This window comes from Perca flavescens, chromosome 23, assembly GCF_004354835.1.
Source record: "Perca flavescens isolate YP-PL-M2 chromosome 23, PFLA_1.0, whole genome shotgun sequence".
Lineage (NCBI taxonomy): Eukaryota > Metazoa > Chordata > Actinopteri > Perciformes > Percidae > Perca > Perca flavescens.
This window is the reverse complement of record NC_041353.1, coordinates 17,995,479-18,022,911: the sequence shown is the minus strand read 5'-3', so window position 1 is coordinate 18,022,911 and position 27,433 is coordinate 17,995,479. Positions and strand designations below refer to the sequence as shown.

General features: G+C 42.2%; 2 protein-coding genes across 2 annotated transcripts; one reads left to right on the top strand and one right to left on the bottom strand.

Moving 5' to 3' along the window:
* Positions 1-557: 557 nt before the first annotated feature.
* Positions 558-7,127, bottom strand: redic1 (regulator of DNA class I crossover intermediates 1). The gene is made up of 15 exons (XM_028570757.1): positions 6,531-7,127; positions 6,383-6,422; positions 6,123-6,270; positions 5,601-5,733; positions 5,281-5,338; positions 4,889-5,003; positions 4,687-4,790; positions 2,932-3,059; positions 2,677-2,846; positions 2,537-2,597; positions 2,392-2,443; positions 2,127-2,154; positions 1,931-2,025; positions 1,037-1,760; positions 558-931 (listed from the first exon to the last, which is right to left on the bottom strand). Exons 1-15 carry the CDS (start codon positions 6,551-6,553, stop codon positions 735-737), a joined length of 2,076 nt encoding a protein of 691 aa, XP_028426558.1. The 5' UTR covers positions 6,554-7,127; the 3' UTR covers positions 558-734.
* On the top strand, positions 6,883-25,634 carry abcd2 (ATP-binding cassette, sub-family D (ALD), member 2). Its single transcript, XM_028570756.1, has 10 exons — positions 6,883-8,535; positions 9,919-10,099; positions 11,208-11,329; positions 15,261-15,423; positions 17,123-17,217; positions 20,108-20,253; positions 22,348-22,493; positions 24,219-24,303; positions 25,084-25,209; positions 25,402-25,634. Exons 1-10 carry the CDS (start codon positions 7,591-7,593, stop codon positions 25,604-25,606), a joined length of 2,214 nt encoding a protein of 737 aa, XP_028426557.1. The 5' UTR covers positions 6,883-7,590; the 3' UTR covers positions 25,607-25,634.
* Positions 25,635-27,433: the final 1,799 nt, after the last annotated feature.

The window sequence follows — 27,433 nt, the reverse complement described above, 5'->3', positions numbered from 1 at the left end:
AGAACAGGAATTAGTGCCATTTTATTTATATATTTAAGACTAATAAAATGACTTACAGTTTAAAGGTGGCGAAAGATGGCTGACTAGCATTCAAAACGTGAGGGTATTATTTTATCTGTTAGATTTGCATCTGGTCCAGGATGTCTTAAGAAAAAAAACAAAGTTTAGTTTTGTACTGAAAGTATTGTTCCAGTTAAAACGCACACAGATGAAGCTCCATAACACAGAGTGTGTTATTAAACTTGTGTTGACCAAATATTTGGCGTGATTGTTTCAGCTGTTGACATCCAGTTGTGTTAACACTGTCCTCCACCACCGCGGTGGGGACATTTAATGTGTACTTCGGGTGAAATTCTTTTCTATGTGTGTTTCTACAGTTTACGAGGAAACACAAAAAATACCAAAAAAAAGAAAAAGTGCTGTATAGTAAATTTGATTATTGTTCAAGCTGTATATGTTTCGCTACAGTTTATATTCTATAAAAAAAATGAATATCTTCATGAAATCTTAACACTAGAATATGTATATGGGGAAAGAAATAAACTTATGAATCAGAGTAACGCTTTGGAGATTTATTTCACCGTGTCTCTTACAACACTACACACCAAACACTTTGAGTCATTGATGTGTTTTATACTTAAAACTAACTATTAAATAATGCTTTGAATATAAAAAAAAAAAAACATGCACAGAACAGGCATGTTTTTTTCTTCCTGCTGCTTCACCCACCTACATTACTTCCTTACTTCCTTCCTCTGTTTGAGCATGAGCAAAATGTCAGCGATTTCCTGAAGTGTCTCGCCCTCCTCTGAGAGTCGGTTAGCCCTGGTGGCCGACGTGACCTCCTCCCTCACTTCACTCCAGAGGTCTGTGATCAGACGGCCATTTTCCTGTTGCCCTCTCTCATCTCTGCCCTCTCTATTCTTCTTACCTTAAATCAGAAACGAGCAGAAAACCATCCATATTCAAACAAAACATCCATGTTTATTTCTGTCTATGCCAGTGGGATTTGCAATGTTTTACTTTCACGTTATACCTCTGACGTCAGTCATGCTCGGAGCGTCTGGGAAGGGCTTTCTGGGTCTCTGTAGGATAACTTTGCCATCACTGTTGTTGGCAGTGCATTTGTTCGTAATGCTGCTGCCTGGTAGGAAACCAGCGGTGGATTTCTTCTTGGTCCAGGGCGTGTGCTTCTCTCCACTCCTGGCCTCGCCTGATAAAGGAGTGCGTGTGCCTGGCTCGGCAGCGGTATCGGTGCGCCTCCCTGTGGCTGGATGCCGTACTGACACATCAACAGGTGGTCGCCACAACTTAAACCCAGTGGCTTCGGTTGCGCCGTCCGCAACGAGGCTGCACTGAGTCGAGGCGTGATGTGTCTCAGCCGCGGGGCTGTCGGCAGTTTGAGTTCCAGCATCTCGAGTCTCACTGGACGTTCTCTTGCATTTGCACAGCTCTGAGCTCGGAGTTTGAGCCAGAGCCTGAGGAGAGGCACACTGAGCTGTGTTGCTTCCCGTCTGCCGGCTGTTACTTTCTAGGGCTTTAACTTGGAAAGATACGTTCTCCATAACTTTCTGATTAATCTCTCTGCAGTTCATTTTGGGTTTCTGGAGCGGGGTGGGAGGCCTGGGTTTGGTGTGCCTTTGTTTCGGATTCTCCTGTGTGTGTTGCGTCCCCTGGTTTGGGTTCAGGCTATCTGCACAACAGGCTTGGTCCATGTAGGAAGAGGCAGCCTGGAGACATGGCTGACAGCATTCTTCATCCTACAATACAGTTAGAAAAGTGAGACCCAACAGATACTGCTAAAGAGAAATGACCAAATGAATGATTCCTATTGGCCAGCAATAGGAATCATTCATTTGGTCATTTCTCTTTGGGGTTGATTGGAGGATTGTTTGTCTGCTAAAATTGCACTAATTCTGCAGTCACTTACATCATTTGAGTCTGAACTGCGGTAACCTCCACTACAAGAGTAACTTGGCGAGTATTCGCAGTCATTCATGGGACCATTGTCGTATTCAAGACATGCTGCGGGAGTGGAAAAAAAAACATCTATTCAATGTATTGTCTTCTCTCAGGCACATACACAATAAATGGGGAGCTTAATTGGAGATGCTTAGGAAACTTACAAAAGTGCATGTCAGTGCAGTTGGAGAGCTGTGAATAAAACAGAATTAACATGTAAAACTGCAACTTCCCCACATCCAAAGTGCACGGTACAATCATGTATATACCTCTATCAGGATGAATTGACAAATACTGTTAGAAGCTCTATACAACAGCTGTGGATGACTCAGGTTATAAAGATTTTTTTATTTTTTTTTATTTTTTTTATCAATGTTGTTACAAATTCTACCACCTGGTGGCAATAAAAGGCTATCTTTACACACTCACATGTATGTGATCGCTTCCCTCCACTACCATGCGCTGTGGGTCAGGGACAGTTCTGACAGTGAAGAAAAAGCAACAGCATAAAAACAAACCATATTCCAAATCAATGATAAAAGTGTTTCATTATATTCCATGTGTAAACACCTACTGTGGTGCTGGTGTTTCATCTTTGAGATATATCTTTGAGTTTCCTCTCCCAAAATGACCAGCTGAAAAAAATCTAATTTGACGTTAACCTCAACAAGAAAGTCATTGTGGTTCATGTAAAAGGTTTCAAGTTGTCTTTACCTTCTCTTTCACATTCTTCAGTGCTGAAGCCCCTAAAGACATCCCCCTCAAACTGCTGCTCAGCTTCTGATTGGTTAAGAGTAAAGTCCAACATGGGCTCCTTGTCCTCAGGTTGGTTGAGACAGAAGGCGACCTCATGCCTTGCTTGGTCCCTGTGGGCCTCTGTTTTACTGCCATAACACACATTATGTTTTTTGAGTTCTTACAAAATGACAGAGAGAACATAAATCCATCACATTCTAGCGCGATTCTCACTCTGGCTCTGGACTTCTGAGCAGGACTCGGGCTGCTGTGGGTGTCTCCGGTTGGTAGGGGGCTCGGTTTGATCCACAGGACCAGGGGATACAGTCTGTCATACCTCTGGGTTGGGAAAAAGGCTGAAACTAGCAAACATAAAATCAGATTGGATGTTACAGTAGCATCATATCTGGGAAGATGCTGTCACATTTGAATGCCCAAACCTTCATAGAAGCTCATAGTTAGCTCCCAGGAAAGGTTGCTATTGTTATTTGTCAGTGACCAAAAACAAATCTAATATTACTTCTGGCACGTCTACAGACATGGAGAACTTTTGTTTGTATTAAGCAGTGATTTAGAGATGAGGTCTGTACCGTCGTGCCGTTATGGCCTATTTAGACCAAAGTATGCGATCTGCTGCAGAGTTGTACAGCGGTGTGGGAGTGTTACCAAATGGCCCAGTCAGGCCTGCTGCCTCTGTGTACCAGTGTTCTGTTCTGTTCTGTTCTCTCTCTCTCTCTCTCTCCATCCATCCATCCATCCATCTTCGTCCGCTTATCCGGTATCGGGTCGCGGGGGGAGCAGCTCCAGCAGGGGACCCCAAACTTCCCTTTCCCGAGCAACATTAACCAGCTCCGACTGGGGGATCCCGAGGCATTCCCAGGCCAGGTTGGAGATATAATCCCTCCACCTAGTCCTGTGTCTTCCCCGAGGCCCAGGGGGCATCCTTACCAGATGCCCGAACCACCTCAACTCTCTCTCTCTCTGTTTGTCTTAATTGCAGTGGTGGAGACAGGTGTGCGGGAGTCAGGTGTCCAGCTGCTTCTCATCAGCCGCAATCAACTCAGCTCTTCCATTCAGTGTCAGAGCCGAGACAAAACTTTCACTGTCCAGCCAACTTTTGCTAGTTAGTGCTACAGCACTGTGTTTTTTCGACCTCTAATCCTGTTTCTCGTGTCATCAGATTGCCGTTTGGAGCTGACTCCTGCCACCACTTGTGCTAAGGACCCGTTTCGGACTCCCTCAAGACCAGAAATCCCATTCCCTGGATCCAGCCTGCTGCGCCCCGCTCCTTCTCGGATCACTTCGGATCTGCCCCCTGGAAATCTGGGTTTTGCACACTTGAGTACATTTTAATAAACGTCATCATTTACTCTCCTGGCTCTGAGTACTGTCTGCATTTGGGTTCTAACAGTCATTCCCACCTAACGGGTCCATTTGTGTGATGTCCTGTTGTGTTCTTTAACCCCCCCCAATGTAGCACAAGTATACTTAATATTTCATAATTATTGTTTTCCGTCAGATCGTTTATAGATCTCGACATTTCTGACTTGACTTGAAGGCAGCTTTATTTCACGGAGAACGAGAGAAAAGAGACGTTGTTGCAGGAAACGGTCAACTGTTACACAAACTTGTGGGCAGTTCAGTGCTTGTTTCTTTTTTTAACCCTCCATAGTTTTTATTTATTTATTTATTTTATTTTATTTAAACTTTCTTTTGGCAGCGATAGACACTGGGTTGTTTACTGTTTGATGTACGGGACTCTCACACCGCTTCAAAGAGGACTGACGAGTCTGATCGCCTGTTACACAACGGGTGTAAAAGATTTTTAGTTTGCACATTCTACACACAGTAGGAACCAGTCTGGCAGAGTCTAAGGCCTATGAAGCTTCATGTGAAGTTGAATGTTCCCGTGCCTGTGTAATAAATGTAACTTAACTATGACATAATGTGTAGTATACCTTTTAAAAAAATAAAATGTCTTTTCACTACCTTGGTCTGCTCCATCCCTGAGGTGTAGTGGGGGGATAGCTGTAGCTGCGTCTTGCTTCTCTGCAGGGGGAACATTCCTGTGGAGACCTTTTGCCCTAAATTGACTGATTGTATAAAATGTACTCCTATTGATTAGAAAATGCAGTTACCATTGTGTACGTCACTTCATAAGTGTGTTCTATAAAATACTAAACAACACCACCTTGGCCTGAGGAAGCGGATGTGCTGGAGGAGAAGGGGCTGAGGGGGTCGGTTATGGGTGGCAGGTAGTCCGATGCACTGTTGTCTGAGAAAGCTGACTCCAGCACTGGTGACAGCTGGAGGACAGAAAAGTAAGTGTCTTTTTAGCCAGAGGGTCTTAACATTTATTCACGTTGAGCTAATTTTCCCTAAGACCCCTCTATCCATTATCTGTAACCGCAGGTCCTTTGGGATGAAGCCAGAGGAACAGGGGGAAAAAACATGCTAACTCCACACAGAAGGGTCCTTTCTGTGAGGTGACAGTGCTAACCACTGCAACACTGTGCCCCTCCTTTTCATATGATAAGAAATGCTTTAAAAAAGTGCAATATGAATAGCTGGAAAGTGACTAACCTGCCGACACTTGAAGCCTTGGGGAATGACATGCTTTCTATTTCTTGTTACTTGAATACTAGAAATCAACACAGAATACGCACAGTTATTGTTGGTACTCTTTTGGAAAATGTATTCATTCATATTTGGGCTGCAAACTACTGATTTTACATAGCCAAAAAGAAACCCCAATTGAACCTTTTATTTATAGGCCAGAGGTTAGACTCAGCACTTGAATACGATGTTATTGAGTCCGTATCTAGCACTTTGATTTAAAAAAAATAAGTGAATTTGATTCTCTAGTGGTAGACCTGGCAATACAAACCACACTCCAGCTCTACCTGTACTGAGGCTGGCCCTCAACAAGACACAGCTGGGATGGAGAGCAGGGGCTCATTGGAAGTACCAGGGGCTCATTTCTCTTATGCTTGGATCCTGTTTTAGTGCTGCTAAGAACTGCCACTTTCGGAGTATCTGAAACACAAAGACATTGTTTACTTACACTATTTGCCATACTGAAGGACTGATGAACATAGGCATTGGTGGATAGACATAATGTATATTAGCCACAGGACATTCATATTTGCCAAATACTAGTGTTATTTAATGTTTTACTATTTGGAAAATACTTTATTTGCATGTACTGCACCTTCTGAGTCGGATATCTCACTATAAAACATTAATTTTTTTAGCCTTTTAGACATTTAATTTGTTTGAGATAAAGACAGTAGCCTATAAGGAGGGCTAACTCTCCCTTGTTCTCCTGAACTAATGTAATGTTTTCCCTTTCAGCTTACATTTTTGGTAACTATAACAGTCTTATAATGTTATGTCTGTTACAAACGTTAGTTGTTACTTATCACCTTTATTTTCTTTCTTAGCCGCAATCTGGTTGACGATAAACAAAGTCATCAGGTCCATACTACCAGAACTCGTGCCTCGAGGGGATGCTGGCAGAGCGATTCCCAAGTTTTTTAACTTCTGTTGCATTTTTCTCTTTTCAAAGAACTCCTTGGGGAAAAAAAGAGCAACACCAGAACTTTTAGCGAGACGTATTCCAAAAAAGACTAACGTTATAGCTTTTGTCTCGTAAAGTCGTGGACATGTAATTTTGCTGTCTCACCCGCTGCTTTTTTGCATCATTCTTCACCACAAACCGGTTCCTGCAGTAAGAGTCGTTACAACGTCAACGTTACCGAGCTTAGCTAACGTTAATAACATTAACATTAGCACGTCAGCATTAACTTAAACATTCCCCCCTCCTCTCTTACCTTGAACCTCCAACCCAATTCATTTTCAACGGCTGTCTCTATCAGAGAAGCAATTAAAACGTAAGTACAGTGAGTGCAAAAACAACTAGCTAGCTAAAGTGAGTGTAAAAGTTCAGAGTAACGGCGCACTGGTAGCTAGCTAGTTGTCTAACGTTTACTAACTAAAGCTGTTGCTTAGCTAGATGTGTAGAGATGCGCGAGACACTATCGTTTCACGCGCCACTTAGAAATGTTAATATTCATATTCATTTAATCACTTGTGTAAAGATGGTTAGTGTTGCTTCCAACAATATATTTTCCTTAATACAAAATTACTGTATAACATACTTTTGTCAAAAACAAAGATTCCCTGAAAATGTCAGAACTAACGTTACTGTATCTAAAATATTACTTTGTTTACGTTCATCACGCAACCAATCGTCTTGGAACACCGGGGGGCGCGACCAATGGAAAAAAAGCCGCTGTAAAAGCGTAGGGCGGAAATAAGGAGCGTCAAGTTATCGGACAAAACTACAATAAACAAAGAAACTAATAATAATAAAAAAAAAAGACTTATACGTCATTAGACATTTTGCATGAATGGAGAGGGCATGGTAGTTCCCACTCTAACCGACTACAACCCATTATATCTGTATTGTTTCACTTTGAGTGAAAATATTATCATGAAAACGATTAAGCTAGAGAGGCTGTAACGTAACATGTTGCTATCTTTCTAGTTTCCTTGCAATAAATCAGGCGAATATATAATTTAGAAAAAAATACAAAACCATAAACAAAGATAATCTACTCTGCCATAAACTTGACGGTACGCCTTACTGTAGGCCAGGGAAAGTTGACCTTGAGTTTTATTTTGACAACTATAAACCGGAAGTGCAATTCAAGTAGTCTGTCTCACTCGGACATTGGTACAAAAAAAGAGCAGGATGTAGCGGTACATGTATCGGGCTCGCTTCATATCAACCACCAGAAGTCATTCTCTTTGTGTATGTCGACGCGGTGAGTCGGGTTTTGGGATGGGTGTTGTTAGGATTGACAGCAGAGACGACTAACGTTTGAAAAAATGTCCAACATCCTCGATGCGGCGTCCAAAATCAAATGGGACCGCACGGCTGCGGCGAAGCGAGCCGTGTTTCTTGCGGCTGCTGCTTACGGTATCAAAACACTGTACCCCATAATCTGCAAGCAGCTCAGCAAAAACAAAGATCCTAGGAATCATCGCCGGGTTTCAAAGGCGGAAAACGGCTCCACCTGTCTGGTAAAGACACAGACCTGTGCTGCCAATCACAAGAAGACATCTCCTGGGTTAAATGCGGAATTTTTCAAGCAGATCCTCGCACTTGGTAAAATCCTCTTCCCAAAGCTGGTGTCCAAAGAGCTCGGTTTGCTCTCCTTGCACTCGGTGGCGCTGATATCCAGGACGTTTCTGTCTATTTACGTGGCCAGCTTGGACGGAAAGATTGTCAAAACGATAGTGGAGAAGGAGCCCAAGAGCTTCATCATCCAGCTGATGAAATGGCTCCTCATTGCCATCCCGGCCACGTTCGTCAACAGCGCCATTCGGTACCTGGAGTGCAAGCTGGCTCTGGCCTTCCGCACCCGCCTGGTGAACCATGCCTACCGGACCTACTTCACCGATCAGACCTACTACCGAGTCAGCAACATGGACGGGAGGCTCGCCAACCCGGACCAGTCTCTCACCGAGGACGTAATGATGTTTTCCCAGTCGGTGGCCCACCTCTATTCTAACCTCACCAAGCCAATACTGGACGTGATGCTGACTTCCTACACGCTGATACAGACCGCCAGGTCCAGGGGGGCCAACGCCAGTGGGCCTACCCTGCTGGCCGGCCTGGTGGTCTTTGTCACGGCTAAAGTCCTGCGTGCCTGCTCGCCCAAATTCGGCAAGCTTGTGGCCGAGGAGGCTCACAGGAAAGGCTACCTGCGCTATGTACATTCCAGGATCATTGCAAATGCTGAGGAAATAGCTTTCTACAGGGGACACAAGGTATGCAGGGCCGGATATGTAGAAGATAGAGGTTGCATTTGTTGTGGCAGGCATGCAGCAATATTACAGGCAATAATATGGTGGTATTTCAATTGTAATAATCAGTGTAGAATACAACCACAAGTAACACAAGTAAATCCATATTCTCCATTAATAGATCATTAATAGACTACGGGCTACATGTTTCATTCACCTTTGTTTACACTGAACACCTAATTTGGTTTTCTTCACCCTCCATTCCAACCTTGTTACTTCTACAGGTGAAATCCAGTTATAAACATGAGATATGAGATTATCTTGATTACCCGCATCCAATAACAAAGTTAATATGGTGTCATATAACAGTGTAATTGAATGGATAATCACACACAACCAGGCCAGTTGGTGATAGAAGGTTCAAGCTTAGCTTAACTGTAATTTGATTTAGACAGGGACAGTGCAAGTGTGTAATTAAACGTTAACCTTGTATAAAAACAAGGAGAGATGCATTTGTACCAGATTTTTAGCACAATTGCTATTTTCCGCCTGTAGTCCCTGGGCAGGTAGACCAGGTTGTACAATTTTTCAAACTTTATCGTTCACATTTCCCACCCCACCTAATCGCGATAATTCACAAATTTGTGCAAAGTTGCAGCAATAAAAGTGATCAGGGGCTCAGTCAATCCCCACATCCTAAAAACAGCCCCCCTTCCCATTCACAAATATGTGCAAAGTATGAATTTAGTGTAATAAAATATGATAGGAACAAATGGTCACATCCCAAACAATGTTTGGTTACGCTTTACTTGAAGGTATTTACATAAGAGTGTAGTGCTGCGCTCGACTGAATAAATTCTTAGTCGACTAACCCTCATTCAATTGTATCGATTAGTTGATTTAATCGACAGATCTGTAAATCTGAGTTTCTCCGCAAAGAGTCATGTAAAAGCACCACTTTAATTCTTGTGTTTACCAGAGATGTGCTCGTACGTTTCTTGGAAATAAGTCATTCAGCATGAAAAAAGCATAAAACATGACTAATCGACTAAAGAAATCTAAGTTGACTAAGACCAAAACCACTGATTAGTCGACTAATCGACTAAGAGAGAGCAGCCCTATGAGAGTGACACGACACGGTCATGAACGTGTCATAAACATGTCCTAAACGTTGATGACATAACGCTCCTTTTAGTAAGTGTCATTCGGGTTTTTGTCATGACAAGTTAGGGTTAGGGTTAGGGTTCATGTGTCATGACTGTGTCATGTCAGTGTCATGTGTTCATGACAGTGTCATGTCACTAATTTATGTAGATACTTTCAAGTAAAGTGTTACCCAATTGTTCCATCACAGAAATGTAGGAAGTGGCTGCCGTGCTGTATATTGTAATATGCTGTCCTTGGCAGGTGGAGATGCGTCAGCTGCAGAAATGCTACCAGGCTCTGGCGGACCAGATGAACCTAATCCTGTCCAAGCGTCTCTGGTACATCATGGTCGAGCAGTTCCTCATGAAGTACGTGTGGAGCTGCAGCGGGCTCGTCATGGTGGCCGTGCCCATCATCACAGCTACCGGCTTCGCTGACAACAGTAAGGAGACCTTAAAGTGTCCCCAAATAGAGCTGGGCAATGTATCGATGTTATATTGTGATATGAGACTACATATCATCTTAGATTTTGGATATCGTGATATAGCCCAAGTTGGCATTCACACCAAGAAGCCTAACCCATAACCAGCCCGATCTCATGGCAGTTTGAGATATGGTCACGTTATTGAATCTATTAAGTCGTGGACAGGACACGATAATGTCGTTTTTTTTTGTTTTTTTTTCGTGTGGTGATTACAAATTTTAAAGCAATGTATTTCAATGGGAAGCATATTTCGTGATCACAGAACAGTAATGGTAGCGAGTAGTATTGATAAGGCGAAAGTCCGTGCAGGGAGGTTGGTCCAACAACACAGGACTTTCACCCCGGAGACCGGGGATCGTGTGCCGCGTGTTGCAGTTCCTTTCCTCGTTATTTTCTTCCTAACCACAACCGTCCCGCTGTTGTGGCGTTTCTTTTTCCCCCGTTGTTGTGTGCCCCCTGCTCCCGGGGATCGCGTCCCACATGTGGCGGTCTGTCCTGTTGTTGTGGGCGGCGCGTGGCGCCTCATTTCCCCATTGTTGCGTCCCCCGGAGCAGGTTCGAAAATCTGTACACGTCCAAAATCGTGACCTGTACACAAGTCAATAAATCAAAATAACGTGACTATTTAACGACCTGGCGTGAGACCGGGTTACCCTAACCCAGCCCTACCCCCCCAAACCAAACGGTTTTGTCACATGGAACCTTGGTTTACTTGATAGTATCTGGTGTGTAAGAGTCACTATAATAGTTGTGTAAGCAGATTTTAAAGTGCGCGTGATGGGCCATTAGCTCCTCCAAACCAACAGCTACTGCTTCCTCATCCCTTCTGGGGCTGATTAGCCTGGAGCTGCCTCCCACACCTCCTCTGGTGAGCACTACTGCTGTGCTATTGTTCTCGCGTCACTGCTGATATTTAAATAACTTATTTCCATGGTATTCTAATGCTCGTAGGTGAAAGTGTGAGAATACGTTGTCAATAGGCTCACAGGACAGAGACACAGAACTCTAGTCCGATATTAGTTGTCTCACTCTCTCCCCGGCCTCTTGTCTCCCTTTCCTCCCTCTAGAAACAGCAGACGGGCGCACGCATGTGATGGTAAGCGAGAGGACGGAGGCTTTCACCACCGCCCGTAACCTCTTAGCCTCAGGAGCCGACGCCATCGAAAGGATCATGTCCTCCTACAAAGAGGTGAGGACGCCGCTGACACAAACGCTGAAGTTAACGTGGCTTTGCCGGAGAGTGCAGCGCGTCTTTGTTTCTTCAGTTAATAAAATATGTGCTCTCCGTATCGCTGCTTAAGAGGATTTCCTTGCCCCATCATGTTCCCTCTTTCCACATCACAGTTCAACATTCTGTTCTTACTGGAAACACCAACACCAAAGTCATTAAAAAAGTGAGTTTAGTCACGGCAAATGCACTTGATTGACACATATACGGTACAAAACAAGCTATGCATTGGCCACAGTGTTATTGGAAGTCATTTACCAAAAATGTGAACATTTTAATATTGTTTTATTTTTTTTAATGATCTTGCACCTGCCCCACGCAGTGGGAAAACTGCGCCCACTAAAGCGGATAAGCCTATTTTTTTATCATGCTGTTTGACTTTTGGACCCGCCTTTTGAATGTAGCTGTTGTTGCCCACGTGTAATGATGACTGCATTGTGCTGTTGTTTCAAACTGAAAACATTTGTTGATAAAATCAAATATTGGTTTATAGAAATGATTCGGCAACTATTTTGTATAATCAGTTTATCATCAAGTCATTTTTCGAGCAGATATGTCACTCACTGGTGCTAGCTTCTTCAATTTGTGAGTGTGACATGTTTAATACAACATTATAAACTGGGAATTATGGTTTATTGTGGTTTCAGCTCAAAGGAAGCTTCACATGAGAAGAATTTTTTTTCGTATTATTTACGCCGGTAGCTTATCTCTTAGTTATATTTCATTGATGTTCAGTATTCATGGTAAGATGAAGCAATGTATACATTTTGATATTACATTTTCATCTCATGTCTAAAGAATATGATTTGTCAGGCTACAGTTTTAGATATTCACATGATGGACAGATGTAAAAGCATGGGTGGTTGGGTCACTTCGTTGGCCCGTGTTTGGACGGACAAGTGGTGGAACAGATGGGTGGGCGGATGGATGAATGCACAGACTGGCAGATTACTGTATTTTATCCATCTCTCTCTATCTTCCCCGTGTGAAGATCACCATGCATGCGTGCACAGGAATTAGTTTGAGTCCCGACTGAAAAAGCAAAGAATCGTTGAATGAAAGGCCTTGTTCATCGAGGGCCAAATCCCCGCTCTCTCGTTGAATTTTAATCCAAACATTCATTCATTCTTTCTCTCAAGGCTTCATTTTGAGGTCCATAAGAGGATTTGGCTGCAGCCCACTTGTGGTGAAACCGTATTGCAGAGTACAGCGTGTAACGTATTTGAGCAAGGGGGAGGAGGAATCTAAACTCTTTTTTTTTTTTTTAGCGCTAGACGGGTTGTCTTGGTACCACATTACTCACACCAGAATGTTCAGGGCCAGAAAGCTGTGAAATCTTACGAAAACACGTGAATGCCAGATTGTCACGACTGTCATTTTATTGGAAGTCTCTGGCTCCAAACACGTCCCTGGAGGATACAAGTTTTAGCCTGCTTTCAGCTCTGGGCTGAGCGTGTGTTGAGTACAGTGTTGTCACGTGTGCAGCAGCAAGCCCCTGCATGCAAAGCCAAGAGACGTGTGAGTGTGTGTGTGTGTGTGTGTGTGTGTGTGTGTGTGTGTGTGTGTGTGTGTGTGTGTGTGTGTGTGTGTGTGTGTGTGTGCAATTTAGCAGGCAGCAGGGATGGAGCACATTCCTAAAGCTGTATTGCCCTGCTCACGCCTCCAAACACTCTGCCTTATATGTCTTATATCTACAGTGTGTATTTGTGTATAGTTTGTGTGAGTGGTCAGATGGCCTTATGACATGTCCCAGCTCATCCCAGTTTGTTACTCATCCTGGAGACTCAGATTTGCTTTTTTTTCATCGAAGGCCTGTGCTCTCTCTATTAGCTTTCTGTGGTTATTATTGTTTTTTACAGCATTACTTGCAAAGTGGGTCTCAAAATCCAATGATTATCTCGAGATTTTGTACAACTTCCTTCCTCTTCGTCGTTACTGTGTACAAAATGCTTTGCAGTACATAATACTTATGCTGCAAAACCTGTTTTAAGTACAACTTCTGTTTGTCTGAAGTTCTGCAGAGATCACTTCAGCGGTGGGGGGGGGTCGCATAGGGGTGCTGAAAAAAACGCAGCGGCCTGCGGCGAAAAGTTGAGACAGATTAAACTTTTAGGCACACGCAACCCGACACGCAACCCGACAAACACCCCGCGCTGGCCAATCATGTGGAAAGCTGACATCCTGGCGGAATTTCCGTCGAAACACTAGCAATCCCGGAAGTGGAACGTCATGGATGTAGACTAGGCTGCGACTAATAAACCAGTCTAAAAGATATCAAAATAACGTCAAATTTAGTTAAGAGAGCCAGGAATGTTTTCTGACTTTTGCAATTAGCCAAAAATAGTAGATCATCCATTTAATGCATAATAGAACTATTTTATTATCAAAGTGATGATCAGTTACTTTCAGCAACCCACCTTTGGATCTATATATAACAGATATGTTCGGAGATAAAGCTGAATAACAGAAAAGGAAAAATACTCATGTCCCTACATGTTTTGATTCCAAATTGTACCTTTTTTTTTTTTTTTTTTTTGTCACATTTAAAGGTGGAGATGTTCAAGGCTATATATTTTACAATCAATTCATTCATTTCGTGTTTCTTAAATCTTTGAGCCAGTCACATCTCTAAAGCCCCACATGTTGTCCAACAATTCCCAGAATTGGTGTTTGTTTGATATAATCAAGCTGTGTCAACAGCCTGCACTGTCTCACCGCAGGGTGCAGCACTAAAGCCAAAGCAAGAGGGGGATTTTTCTCTTGTCCTTATGAGTTCAGAACCCTGTTTTCCTTTTATATCTTAATGCATTTTGTGTTTACATAATTTTGCGCTGTACATTTGCTTTTGTTTGTCTTCTAAATGTAATACAGTACATATCATATTAATGTATTCAGTTTCTTCATCATAATTTGCATAGTTTTTAATATGCTTTTAAATTCACCCTTCGCAAGTGTCAAAAAGCATCACACGTGATGTGCAGCAGGTTTTCAGATCTGTGTGGGTGTGGGTGCTTACTCTACACACTGAAAACAAACACATAGGAACACGCAACTCTGAGAGATTATAACTGATCCAAAAATACAGTCTGATCTACAGCAGCAGCCACTTAGTTTGCATTAGCTACATATTTGTTTAAACACTTACACACACACACACACACACACAATTTCCACACTCTAACGCAGTGGTTCCCAACCTTTTTGATGGAATTGATCCATTACTTTTAGCTATTTTAACTATTTATCTAATTCAACTGTTACTTCTGTAATTTAGCTATCCATTTTAACCATCCATTACTTTTCAACAATATATCTCACTTTTAACTATTTTGACAATTTTCATCACTTTCTGCTAACTGTTTCAACAATATATCTCTTCTTTTTTTTTAGCTAACTTTTTTGACCATTTTTTTTAAAATGTATTTTAGCTAACTACCTTCCATTAATCCACTGATTGATTTGATACCATAGTAATAAATAATTGTTTATCCATTATGTATAGCTAACTACTTGAACGGTTTACTTTTAGCTATCTATTTTAGCCATTACTTTCAGCTAACTGCTAAACTCTCTGTCCGCTTGCTAACTAGTTTTTACGCACTCTCAATCGCAACACATAGTATTCAATGTCACAGATGACTCTGTGGATTTTTATTTTTTATCACATTGTACACTTTTTTCAAATGACTGGATTAACTCACACAATTTCTCCACATACCCCCTGGTGGCTGCAGAAGTTCCATTGGTTGAGAATCACTGCTTTTAACACACACAGTTTTATCAGCACATGGCCTTAACAGTGACCTGTATCATAATGTGATCCTCTGTTGGGTTACATTCCTCTGACTTGACCCAGTAATGACATTTGGCCCCTGTGTGTTTGTTGGGACAGATCACAGAGCTGGCAGGCTACACCGCACGGGTCCACAACATGTTTGTGGTGTTTGAGGACGTCCAAAAGGGTGTTTACAAGCGCTCCTCTGTGTCAGCCGCAACAGGAGCAGAGAAGAAGAGCAAGCCTGAGATGCACATAGATGGACCTCTGGAGATAAAGGGTAGGCCTGTTCTGCTGTACACACACACACACACACACACACACACACACACACACACACACACACACACACACACACACACACACACACACACACACACACTTTAACAGTTTAAGTCCACTTGAAAAGAAGCATGCAGTTAAATACATAATATACAAAATCATGGGCCATTGGCATACAGCAGGTTTTAGTACTATTAAGCATAACCTTCTAATCTTATGGGTATAAGTAACAGCGTCTTCGCCATATATGGCGGCTGCCTATGAAAGCAGACAGCACAGTCATTTGCTAGCCGTTTAGCCCTCTTTTCAAGCCTATCTGTGTGTCCTAAGCTGCCAAATATGAAAGAAAATAGACTGCACCTATAGCCTAGCTCTAAGACAGTGTTTAGGAGTGGTTGGTATTTAATGACCTTGGTCAAAAAAAGACTTCCTCCATGCTAGGATCAAAGGTGCATGCAACCTCTAAAAGTGAACACCTCACTGGACATCCTCATTGATCACAACAACATCTGGTGTATTAGCAAGCAGGTGTGAGAAGGTATCAGAGTTGCTATTGCAGTGCTGGAACTTTGATGGTTTTACGGTCAGTATTCTCTTCCTCTACTTTGCGGAATATGCAGGTCATTAACTGCATATGAAGAAAAAAAACTGATAGACTTTGGGGTCAGAGGTGCTTGCAACTGATGGTTTTGAGTGGGGGGCGGGGCGTAGCTAGGCGGAACGAGGGAGACAATACCATTGCAGTATTGAATAAATGGAGCCCAGACGCAATTTTCAAAATTTCTGATCCTCTGAATATAAACGGAAAATTGGAAAAACTATTTTTTAATTTGTCAAGGTGGAAAAACTGGATATTTGAACCCATTTTTCTGTTTTTCTAAATGTCCGTTTGTGCTTAGAAAATTGAACTGATAAGCGTTACACTGACCGTTTTGAAAATTCTTACTGAAAGTGAGAAATGGTTTGATATGTCTTTCAGTATTAGAGCCACTATTCTGTCATCGCACACACACACCCACACACACACACCTATTTCTGTATTAAAATATACTGAAAGAGAGAAACGGGTAGTCTCCACATACTTGGTTACTGTTGCTATGTTGGATAAACTTTTAACACACTACCACTGCCTGGAGCATGGGACACGCTGTTGGCTTTGATTGGTTAGTCACATTGCATTGTGTTCAGTTAAATAACCCCAGCTCTAGTCAGTGTTCCATCCACTGTTTATTTTCAAACCAGTTTGTCTTCATCTGTCTTCATCTATCTTATTCAAATTAGTCATAACACAAAATGAACAGAAAATATCAACACATTCACTTTTTGTCCGAAGTTTATGCATTACACCAAACCCTTTTGCACAACTTGCATAAGCAGAATAAATTCCCAGATCCCCAGCATGATATTACACAAAATGAACAGTAATCAAGGTCAAAGGTTGAGATCATTGCATAAATACCCCTGTCTACAAATCCATTTGACCCCAGAATAAATGTCCTTTTAGAGAGCACAATTAAGCTAAGAGATCAGTGAAGTGGTAAAGAGGGATTTTTCTTATTTTCAACCCCGTACTTCCTGCTATTTAGATATTATCCCATCCACATCCATGCTTACGCATCGACAGAGTCCAATCCTCAATTTGTGCTCTTATACTCTCATTTTATTTTTCTGACTCCGTCTCTCTTGTGTCTCTCCAGGCGAAGTGATAGATGTGGACAACGGCATCGTGTGTGAGAATGTCCCAATTATTACGCCAAATGGGGATGTCGTAGTGTCTTGCCTGAACCTCAAGGTGAGACAGCTCTACTCTGTTCTCCCTATGAGCTTCTGTATTCTGCAATATTCTTGCTTCCATCTCCTTTGCTGCGCTTGTTACAATAGACTTTAACACATGGAAAAGCACCAGAGTGGTCATTTCATCTCTATTCCAGGGCCAAACTCCACTTAAAATTATCCATTAATGTTAACTGATGTATTTGCAGGCACTATCAGACTCCCTAAAGGTTGTTTTAGTCTTCAGTATGTGGACATAATTAACATCTCTGTGGTCTCATTAGGAATCAGATACATCTTTTGGGGTGTTGCTCCCCTCAGGTTTTTGGCTACTGTAATTAGCTGGAAAGGATATTGTGGTGCTTAAGATGACCGATCAATACAGACAAAAGAGTAAAATGTCACTTTTCAAACATTAGGACTGAAACGGCCCTTCCTATTTACTTATAACACACTGTGCACAGAGCCCCGTCTCTCCTGAGGGGCTGCCCCATGGATAGAAATGTATTGTCTTCATTTTATCCATGTTGCATTCACTGCATGTTCTGGTTATTTCCCTCCAAGCTGGCTATAAAGTTTATCTAAAACTGTTACCAGACCATCATGTCTTAAAGCTCAAACCCGCAAGAAAGTTTTACCAGTTGTAGCATAAAGCCGTGGTTCTTAACCTGGGGGTCAGGGGGGCCCGCAAGATAATTTCTGGGGGTTGCCAGATGTTTGTGGAGAAAAAAAATGAAGAAATAACATATTTTAGACTGGGGATGTTTTTTACATTAATGTGTGATGTTTGGCAGAGTAGTCAGAGCTTCATTTGTAAATCAGGAGGTCCTGGAACACAGAAAGGGTGCTGTTCCGGTGGGCCAGAGGGAGAGAAAAACACCAAGCTCATTATTCTAGGGGGGTTGCGACTCGAAAAGGTTCAGAACCACTGGTATAAAGGTCATAGCTTCAATGCAAGATCATCCTGGCCTCAATTTAAAAAAAAAAAAAAAAAAAAAAAAAAAAAAACGGTCTCCTGTCTGTGGGACTATTGCTTTTAAACTAGCGCTTGCAGCTCACGCGATCAGACCTCAGCCAATCTGGTTGTGAGTGCTGATTTGAGGTCAATACACCTGCTGACGTTGAGCTTGTAGGTAACAGGAACATCTGTTGACACTGCACTCATGTCCACAAGACTGTCTAAATACACAGTACCTGTGCAAATAAATACCCCTTCCTTTTTCTTAATGTGTAAATTCTGTATGTAAGTGAAACTGCTACAGTGTGTGACGGCTGGTGTTACGCATTGAATTAGATAGGCATAATAATGTTGCTTCACTCCGAACGGAACAATTATCGCTTCATTTTGTTTACATTGTTTGCTTCTTTTTTATTTTGATAGGTCCTGTACTCTGGGAAATGCATAGCAGTGTATGCTGCTCTGTTACCCTGTTAGCTGCAGCCAAACTAGAGGCATTTAGTGATGCCTTCCAAGCAGTTTGATCTGACTTCAAGCTATAGCTCAGAAGGTTTAATTTCAGAGACAGAGAACAGATAATTAAAATAATGGAAGATCATCCTGGCCTCAATTTAAAAAAATAAATGAATAAAAGGTCTCCTGACTGTGGGACTATTGCTTTTAAACTAGTGCTCGCAGCTCACGCGATCAGACCTCAGCCAATCTGGTTGTGAGTGCTGATTTGAGGTCAATACACCTGCTGACGTTGAGCTTGTAGATAACAGGAACATCTGTTGACATTGCACTCATGTCCACAAGACTGTATATACTGTAAATACACAGTACCTGTGCATATAACCCCTTCCTTTTTCTTAATGTGTAAATACTGTATATACAGTAACTGAAACTGCTACAGTGTGTGACGGCTGGTGTTATGCATTGAATTAGATAAAAACAGAACAATTATCGCTTCATTTTGTTTACATTGTTTGTTTCTTTTTTATTTTGATAGCTCCTGTTCTCTGGTTAACGCATAGCAGTGTATGCTGCTCTGTTACCCTGTTAGCTGCAGCCAAACTAGAGGCATTTAGTGATGCCTTCCAAGCAATTTGATCTGACTTCAAGCTATAGCTCAGAAGGTTCAATTTCAGAGACAGAGAACAGAAAATTTAAATACAGTTTATTCTGTTAAAAACCAAGGATCTCTGAGGAGACATTCTGCCACTATTCCTGTGTTGACATTTCAGATCTCCTGTCTGCAATGTTAAGTAGTCCTATGCTGTCTATCTAAAGCTACATGCCCACTGATGCTTCCTATCTCTTCAGGGCTTTATATCCTAAAGGTCCCATATTATGCAAATTTTCGAGTTCATACTTGTATTTTGGGCTCCTACTAGGACATGTTTACATGTTCAAAAAACACATTATTTTTCTCATACTGTTTGTCTGAATATATGTGTATTCACCCTATGTCTGAAACGCTCCGTTCTAGCAGTCGTCTCTTTAAGCCCCCGTCCCGAAAAAGCCCAGTCTGCTCTGATTGGTCAGCATTTGCTGGTCTTCCGCATCTGTGCTCTCAGCGTCTCTCCACCATCACTGCAGCCAGGGAATGACTGTAACGGGACTGTAGCGGCACTTTCTATCTATATACAGTATAGTTGTGACATCACAACCGTACAGAAGTCCTGACGGCTCGTTTAAAGGCACAGTTTCTGAATACAGGCTGTGTGCATTTCTCTGTGGATCGAGCGTTTTAATACTCAGATTATTTGTTGTGTTAAAAAGAAATAAATAAATTGTTAATCAGAAAAAAAAATACTCATTATTTATAAAGCCCCTAGACCTGCTTTGTAAAAAAAAAAAGACACGAAAATCTTGATTTTTACACTATGGGATCTTTAATGTTGTTCGTAATTATACAGAGGTTAAACTCCTCTTAAGGGGCGATTAATAAATTTTCTCTCTATTTCAGGTGGAAGAGGGCATGCACCTATTGATCACGGGGCCTAACGGCTGTGGGAAAAGCTCTCTGTTCAGGATCCTCAGCGGCTTGTGGCCTGTCTACGGCGGCCGCTTACACAAACCCTCTCCTCAACATATGTTCTACATCCCTCAGAGGTATACACACACACACTTTCACACACGTTCACACATTACTTATTCCAATATCCCACAGTGGTGTAGGGTTTGATCATGATACCGGTGAGCCCTACAAGTAATCTAATCCATTGTAAAGAGAAACCAGAGCTGAGGCTACAGTGAAATATTTACCACCCAGACAAGGCTTGGAAAACTTCCAATTACAATAATTCCTTTGTTATACTTCTCTCTGTATTCCAGTCATTTGGCAGCAAGTTTAGCATCATCAGTGTACTAAATCAACAATGTGTCTCCACAGTGAATGACTAAAGGTAGCTAGAATTATCCAGTGTCACTACTGACCTTTTAGCGATAAAAGTACCAAATATTTCTGAAAATGAATTGGAACTCATTCTGATTGGGCCCTATCTTGCACCCGGCGCAGCGCAAAGCCCAACGCAAGTGTCTTTGCTAGTTTAAGACCGACGCAGTTGTCAATTTCCTGTCCAGTCCCCACGTCGTTTAAGTAGCAGATGCACCTGCGCCCATCTTTGCGCCCATGGGTGTGCTGGTCTTACAGGGAGGTGTGTTCAGGGGCATTCTTGGCGTATTGCTATCTTTAGGCAGCGGAAAGTGATCGCGCCATTGACCAACAAAAACCCTGTTCTAAAGTCAATAATGCAGCATTTCATTCTTATTTTAACAGTGCATTAGTAAAATGTGCCTAGGCTCGTGCACAGCGTGTGCACACTATGCTTGTTACACACAGGGACAAGATTAAAAATAAAAAATATTACAATGTGAAATAGTATTATGATATGATCTGCTCACGCGCTTCACTTCACACACAAGCAGATCAGTTTCTTCTCCTGAAACTCTCTCCTTCCTGCTCAGCAAATCCCCCATCATAAGAGCAATGTGCCAAGGTTGAAATGCTCCTGGCTTTTAAAGGGAATGGGAGGTGACACCCTGATTGGTTTATTGCATGTTAGGCCCAAAACACACCTATGAATTAATGAAGACACCAAGTACAACCCTTTTGAACCATGCGCCCGGCGCACAGACCCTTTTTTCCGCCATTAAACTAGCAAAAGTGGATTCGTACACGCACCTGCGTCAGGCTTTTAACACCGTGCGCTTATATCGTTCAAATAGGGCCCTTAATGTTTTTGAGTCACTTTTTAAGAAAAAATGCCATTTCGCTACTTCCTGCTTTTTCGAGTGCTTTTATTTGTCTAATACAATCATATGCTTAATACTTTTGGGCCTTGGACTGTTAGCTGGACAAACTTACCTATTTAAATAAGTCACCTTGGGCTCTGGAAAATGTTAATAGGCATTTTTTTACTATGTTGGCATTTTATAGACCTACTCAGTTAATCAAGACAATAATCCGCTGATTAAACGATTGTTCTGGTTTGTTGTTGTTTTATTTATTTAATACATGCAAATAATACACACAGCAATATGATGACACGACGATATAACATCAATCACAAAATCACCAAAAGAAATAAAATATAAAACAAATGAATCAATTGTTAGTTGCAGCCGTTAAAAACACAGAGTTAGAATGTAATGTCTATTGACGACCCATAAGGATGACGGTGGCAAGGCTCTCAACTCGTACCAGGTAAGATGATCCATTAATCCTCCAAAAAGCTAGGAGGAGTGTAGCCCTTCTAAACTAAAGTGAACCCGTCTAAGACGAACCATCAAACGTAATCTTACCCAGGGCGGCTTTGAGCCGCTGACCCGGCTCTCCTCCCTCCTGCAGAGCGGTGAATATTTTATACATAGGATGAAACGGCCACCTGGCAGCTGTAAGACAATCCAACACACTATCTACAATAGATGCAACAAAAGCGTAATGGGTGTCTTTCGCTTTCATTTCCTGTTCTTAAAGTTGTGCCCTTTTGTACATGACCAACACACTTTGTCAGCTGTTAAGGAGCACTTAATGAAATGAGAGGTTAACAAAGGAACACTGTGTGTGTGTGTGTGTGTGTGTGTGTGTGTGTGTGTGTGTGTGTGTGTGTGTGTGTGTGTGTGTGTGTGTGTGTGTGTGTGTGTGTGTGTGTGTGTGTGTGTGTGTGTGTGTGTGTGTGTGTGTGTGTGTGTGTGGGTCTCCAGGCCATACATGTCCATGGGTTCACTGCGGGACCAAGTGATCTACCCGGACTCGGTGGAGGACATGGCGGCCAGAGGCCTCAGTGACAAGGACATAGACACCATCTTGGACATAGTCAACCTCAATCATATTGTCACCAGAGAGGGAGGTAGGACACTAATGAAGACACCTTACTAAGACGGGGAGCTATGTATGTGATTAAATAAAAAAAAAAAATAGGAGATTAAACACCATAGAAAAACACAAAAATAGCCCAGGAAACACTTTGTGACAACTTTCTACACAAGGTAACCATCAAACAAACTAGACAAAATGGACTAAATAACTGGACAAACCTAGAGAAGAACCTGTTAGCGGGGAAAAAAACAACCACCCCCTAGACAAAAGAGAGAAGAAAAATAACCAACAGCTAGACAAAACAAATCTGAATCAAATTGAGGCCTTGACAATTGAGTCTTGACAAAGTATACGCTTTTGTCAATTTTGTGTTGTGTTTCAGCTGCAGAGCAAGTTTGCATGTTGTTTAGAGATCAAACCGACAGATGCACATGGGCATTATGGTGTGTTCCAGTTGAACTGGGAAGTGGGAATTTCCCACTTCTGTCTTATGCGTTTCTAATTAAATCAGCTGTACACACAGCACTGTGCATCTTTCATCTGTGTGACATGTGTCTACAGTGTTTGGACACGCGAAATGCCGCGTACATTCTTACACGTTTACTTATTACTGGAACGCGGTGAACTCTGGTGCGATTCCCGGTTAAGAGCTCCGACTTCCGTCGCAGATGGAACGCAGCGTTACTTGTATTGCCTAACCTTGAGCCTGTGGCTAATTGGCAGCCACTCTCCTCTCGCCGCCAAACAGACAGGCCTATTGTTGTGAACCAACTACTGTACAAAGCTTTAGAGCTGCAAAGAGGTTTAAGTTAGGAATTGCTGCACTGTGGAAATGTTGAGAAAGGTCTTGCAAATGAACTTGCGTATATATGCAGCGACGGATCATCAGACATTGATGTTGGCACACACGCAAGTCATGTTAAGTCTCTGAAAATGTCACACAGAAAGCTGTCATCACACATTTACACTGTGCACCTGGACTGGCTAAACCTTTAAGCAAACATCATATACCAGTCTTTCTGCGCTGTTCCCCTCCTTTGTACTGACTTTGGGTTGCCTTTGGGTATGAAATGTGCTTTATAAATGAATCGGCCTTGCCTAATAATAGCTACATAGAAACAGTCTGCAAAACCTGTCTGTTTACATTTTAATTATTCATGTTATGACTCAACATATTTTGTTGCTTTTAACTTTGACTAGATTCTGAGTTCAGAGAGTTCGGAGTTCTTTACTGTCCCTCGAGGCGAAATTTGATTTGGAGTTGGAGGTATAAAAAAAAAAAACAGAACAACAACCATGAATGAACAATGCATAAAACATCTTAAGAGCAGATTGATTAACAATTAACAATTTCATCACTTAAAAAGTGGACCGTGTCAAACGAAATCCCTCAAGAGTGTCTGGAAAAGGGATTTCTAAAAGTGTCACTGAGAAGGCCCTAAGAAAGTGACACTCAAAGGAAACGAGAGTTGTGCAAGTTAACAGCTTTAATTGCACAAGGAAAAAAAAAGGAAATGTGTACCTGTTTGTTTTTCTCTAGGCAGCCTATACTGTATCTCCGCCCAGAGGGAAGAGGAATGAATTCCTCCAAGAGTGTGTGTGGTCGGAGCTTGACGAGATTTGACCGCGCCTTCTGCAAAACTTGTCTGACGAAGGCACGGTCAATCTCAGTATCTATAATCCCACAATCTAGTATCTGTCTTTAGATAAGGTCTCGGTCGGAAGGGTTTTAAAGGTCTTGTGATGTCTTCTTCAGGCTGGGATGCTGAGCTGGACTGGAAGGACGTGCTGTCAGGAGGCGAGAAGCAGAGGATGGGCATGGCTCGGATGTTCTACCACAAGTAAGGAGAAACAGCATCCTGGTTGTCATTACACTGAGGCCACTTTACATTTATACACGCCACATATGACAGTGGCAGTGGCGGTTGGTCAGTCCAGACTTCGTCATCTCAACAACTATTTGATGCATTGTCATTAAACTCAATCCAGACAACCCCCAAAATGATTTGTAATCTGTCATTTTGTGATCCCCTAATTTGTCATCTAGCGCCACCATCAGGTGGAAATGTCACATTGACATTCCCATCCGCCGCAGCTCCTCTTTGTGTTGAGTGCTAGTTAGCAAATGTTAGCATGCTCGCACGATGGCACGAAGATGGCACACATTGTCCCTGCTAAACATTAGCATGTTAGCAATGTCATTGTGATGTTGCCATGCTAACATTAGCATTTTGCTCATAGCACCACTGTGCTACAGGCTCAAAGAGCAGCTAGCGTTGCTTTAAGCTCTCGGCTCGTGGCTGTGTTGTTTCACACTATTATTTACTGTTCAAGGCAGCAAAGTTAGTTGTTGAACGGTAAAATCAACACAGACATTAAATAATATTCCTGCAGTCTGGTTTTGTATGGTTCTGTATGTGTCCATTTTTTTTTTTTTTTAATGAATGCAGAGTTGATGGTTGTCATTTTAAGTTAGCCTTTTATCTAGGGTAACAGTTGGTAAAGTTGGTATATTTTTTTTTTACTTTGCACATGCAGATGATCTCACTAATTAACCAATCTCATTAGTTACTCACTGGATATACAGCCATTTTTAAAACCATGTCCCCTGTGTATGTCAGGCCGAAATATGCGCTGTTGGATGAGTGCACCAGCGCTGTGAGCATTGACGTGGAGGGGAAGATTTTCCAGGCTGCTAAGGATGCTGGCATCTCTCTGCTCTCCATCACACACCGACCCTCCCTGTGGTAAGTCACATCTCACAGAAGATTTTCCAGTCTATTCAATAAAAGAAAGAAATGTACCTCAGTTTACTCACGGTTTTAACCCACCGTAGAGTTGTAAATTCACGGTACACTTCAAATCAAGAAAAGTGTAACTGCTGAGAGACACAAGTTGGTGCCCCTCTCCCACTTTAAATCCTCCCTCTCCGCCTCCAGGAAGTACCACACCCACCTGCTGCAGTTCGATGGCGAGGGAGGCTGGCGCTTCGAGCATCTGGACACGGCGACGCGCCTCTCCCTCACCGAGGAGAAACAGCGGCTGGAGGGCCAGCTCGCCGGCATTCCCGAGATGCAGCATCGCCTCAACGAGCTCTGCAAGATCCTGGGAGACGACTCTGTACTCAAAACAGCCGAGGAGTGAGAGAGAGAGAGAGAGAGAGAGAGAGAGAGAGAAGGGAGAGGGGAGAGGGGAGAGGGGGGTGGGGAAGAGAAGAAGTGGGGGAGGAGGAGAAGAGTGTGGGAGATGAAGAGGCAATGAAAGAATGAGAAATCTGTAGGGGTTTGTTAGTGTTTTTTTTTTTTTTTTTTTTTCAGGCTTAGTTTTTGTTGCTTGTTTTTGCTCCGAGCCTCTCCCGTTAAAGCAAGAGAGCTCTTAATGCCAGCCAGTCTTTCAGCTCTCCTTTCTCCACTCCCTCTTCTTTTAATCTCTCCTTCGCCCCACTCCAACCCAAGAAGTGGAGGGGAGGAGAGTGGATTCACAAGTATTATCCCCCTCCCTTCTTGCGCACATTGACTGCATTGTAGATTTGGAATGCTTGTTTTAGCGTACATCATTCTCAAAATCAATTTGCCACCGGCCAAAGTGGCAAAACGGATCAAATCCAAATTAACCAAGATATTTTATATGTTTTATAGCACTTTACTCTGCTTTTAGAGGGCCGTTTCTGTTTGTTGTGAAACAAGGCGATAGCTGCATTTTAGCTGGAAAACTTTTAATATAGAACCACTTTAAAAACATGTCCGAAGCAGTATTCCACGCCCAGTATACTGGGTTGTGCAGGATCCACATTTGTCATACTTTAGCAGCAGTAGATTTGAGCTTTTACTTGACTTAATGTGACCTCCTTAGTTGCCAGAGGTCAAAAGAGACTATTTTTCAAGCTGTCACAATATGCCTTTGTTTGATTTTGTGTATCTAGCCGCAGTACAATCCCTTTCCTTATACCTCATCTTAGCCCTTGTTAGGACTCCTTGAACCACTGATATAGGCTCCATTGCAGACAGCAAAGAAAAAGAGCCCATCTGGGGCTATAATTAGATGATTAGTGATGCACGTCTGACTCCAGAACTATAGGTTTCTGGTTTATTGAACAAATACAATGAGCTAAAGAGGCCCTCTGCAAAAGAAGAGAAAGCAGAAAGCAAGCTGGCCCTGGTAGTCTGGTCTACGAAAAGTCTCATATATACTGTAAAAGGATGGACAGGTAGACATTCAGACTAACTATCAGATTCACATACTCACACTGGCCACCTGTTCAACATATTTGGTTATCTGTATGCCTGCTGGGAATCTGCTTTGTCAGCAGTTCTCTGTGGCTCCTTCTGAGCCTGTTTAGATGCAAATAATCGCATGATGGCACTGGACAGTGGGCTACAATACATTATTCTAATTTACTTAAGGAACACCTCATATAAATTTGATGATGATGTAAGAAATACTTTGCTCAAGGTCTTTATTTCTCACCTTTCTAAAGTGGATTATCTTTTAATATCATAAGTGTGTTTTACATGCATGCACTTCTATATTTAAGATAACACTCCATGTTATTTGTTAAAATATATGAGGCCTTATTGGGTTATTACATAATAGGGCTAATATACAGTCGTAAAATGGTTTTAGGTCAGGCTTGTTTATGGATCACAGATGCTGGAGCTGGTTGGGATTTCATTTTTGGCTCAAGGGCACTTCAGCACGTTGGTTGCCTCTTGACTATTGGCTGGCATACATCTTGGCTACGTACAGGATCAAAATGAGTCCTTTTTTTCCCTTCATTTAGCCTCCATGTTTGTTACCAGCAACTTGTCTGAAGTTGTGATACTGTGAACTTATTGATTTGTTACATTAACATCATTTAGTTCTTAAAAAAAAAAAAAAAAAAAAAAAAAAAAAAAAGTCCTAAACGTTGTGTTCTCATGTGGTGGTTGTGGCTGCTTTTACAGTTTGTTCCTTTTGTGGTTCAGACCTGTG

What these genes read in the sequence shown, in the direction of transcription:
- abcd2 (XM_028570756.1), top strand. Translation starts at nt 7,591, where the DNA reads ATGTCCAACATCCTCGATGCGGCGTCCAAAATCAAATGGGACCGCACG. An exon ending in TACCGGCTTCGCTGACAACA is followed by an intron (nt 10,100 to 11,207) that starts GTAAGGAGACCT and finishes TCCTCCCTCTAG; the next exon opens with AAACAGCAGACGGGCGCACG. An exon ending in ATGTTCTACATCCCTCAGAG is followed by an intron (nt 20,254 to 22,347) that starts GTATACACACAC and finishes GTGGGTCTCCAG; the next exon opens with GCCATACATGTCCATGGGTT.
- redic1 (XM_028570757.1), bottom strand. Translation starts at nt 6,553, where the DNA reads ATGAATTGGGTTGGAGGTTCAAG. An exon ending in ATGATGCAAAAAAGCAGCGG is followed by an intron (nt 6,271 to 6,382) that starts GTGAGACAGCAA and finishes TTTTTCCCCAAG; the next exon opens with GAGTTCTTTGAAAAGAGAAA. An exon ending in TGAAGAATGTGAAAGAGAAG is followed by an intron (nt 2,598 to 2,676) that starts GTAAAGACAACT and finishes GATTTTTTTCAG; the next exon opens with CTGGTCATTTTGGGAGAGGA.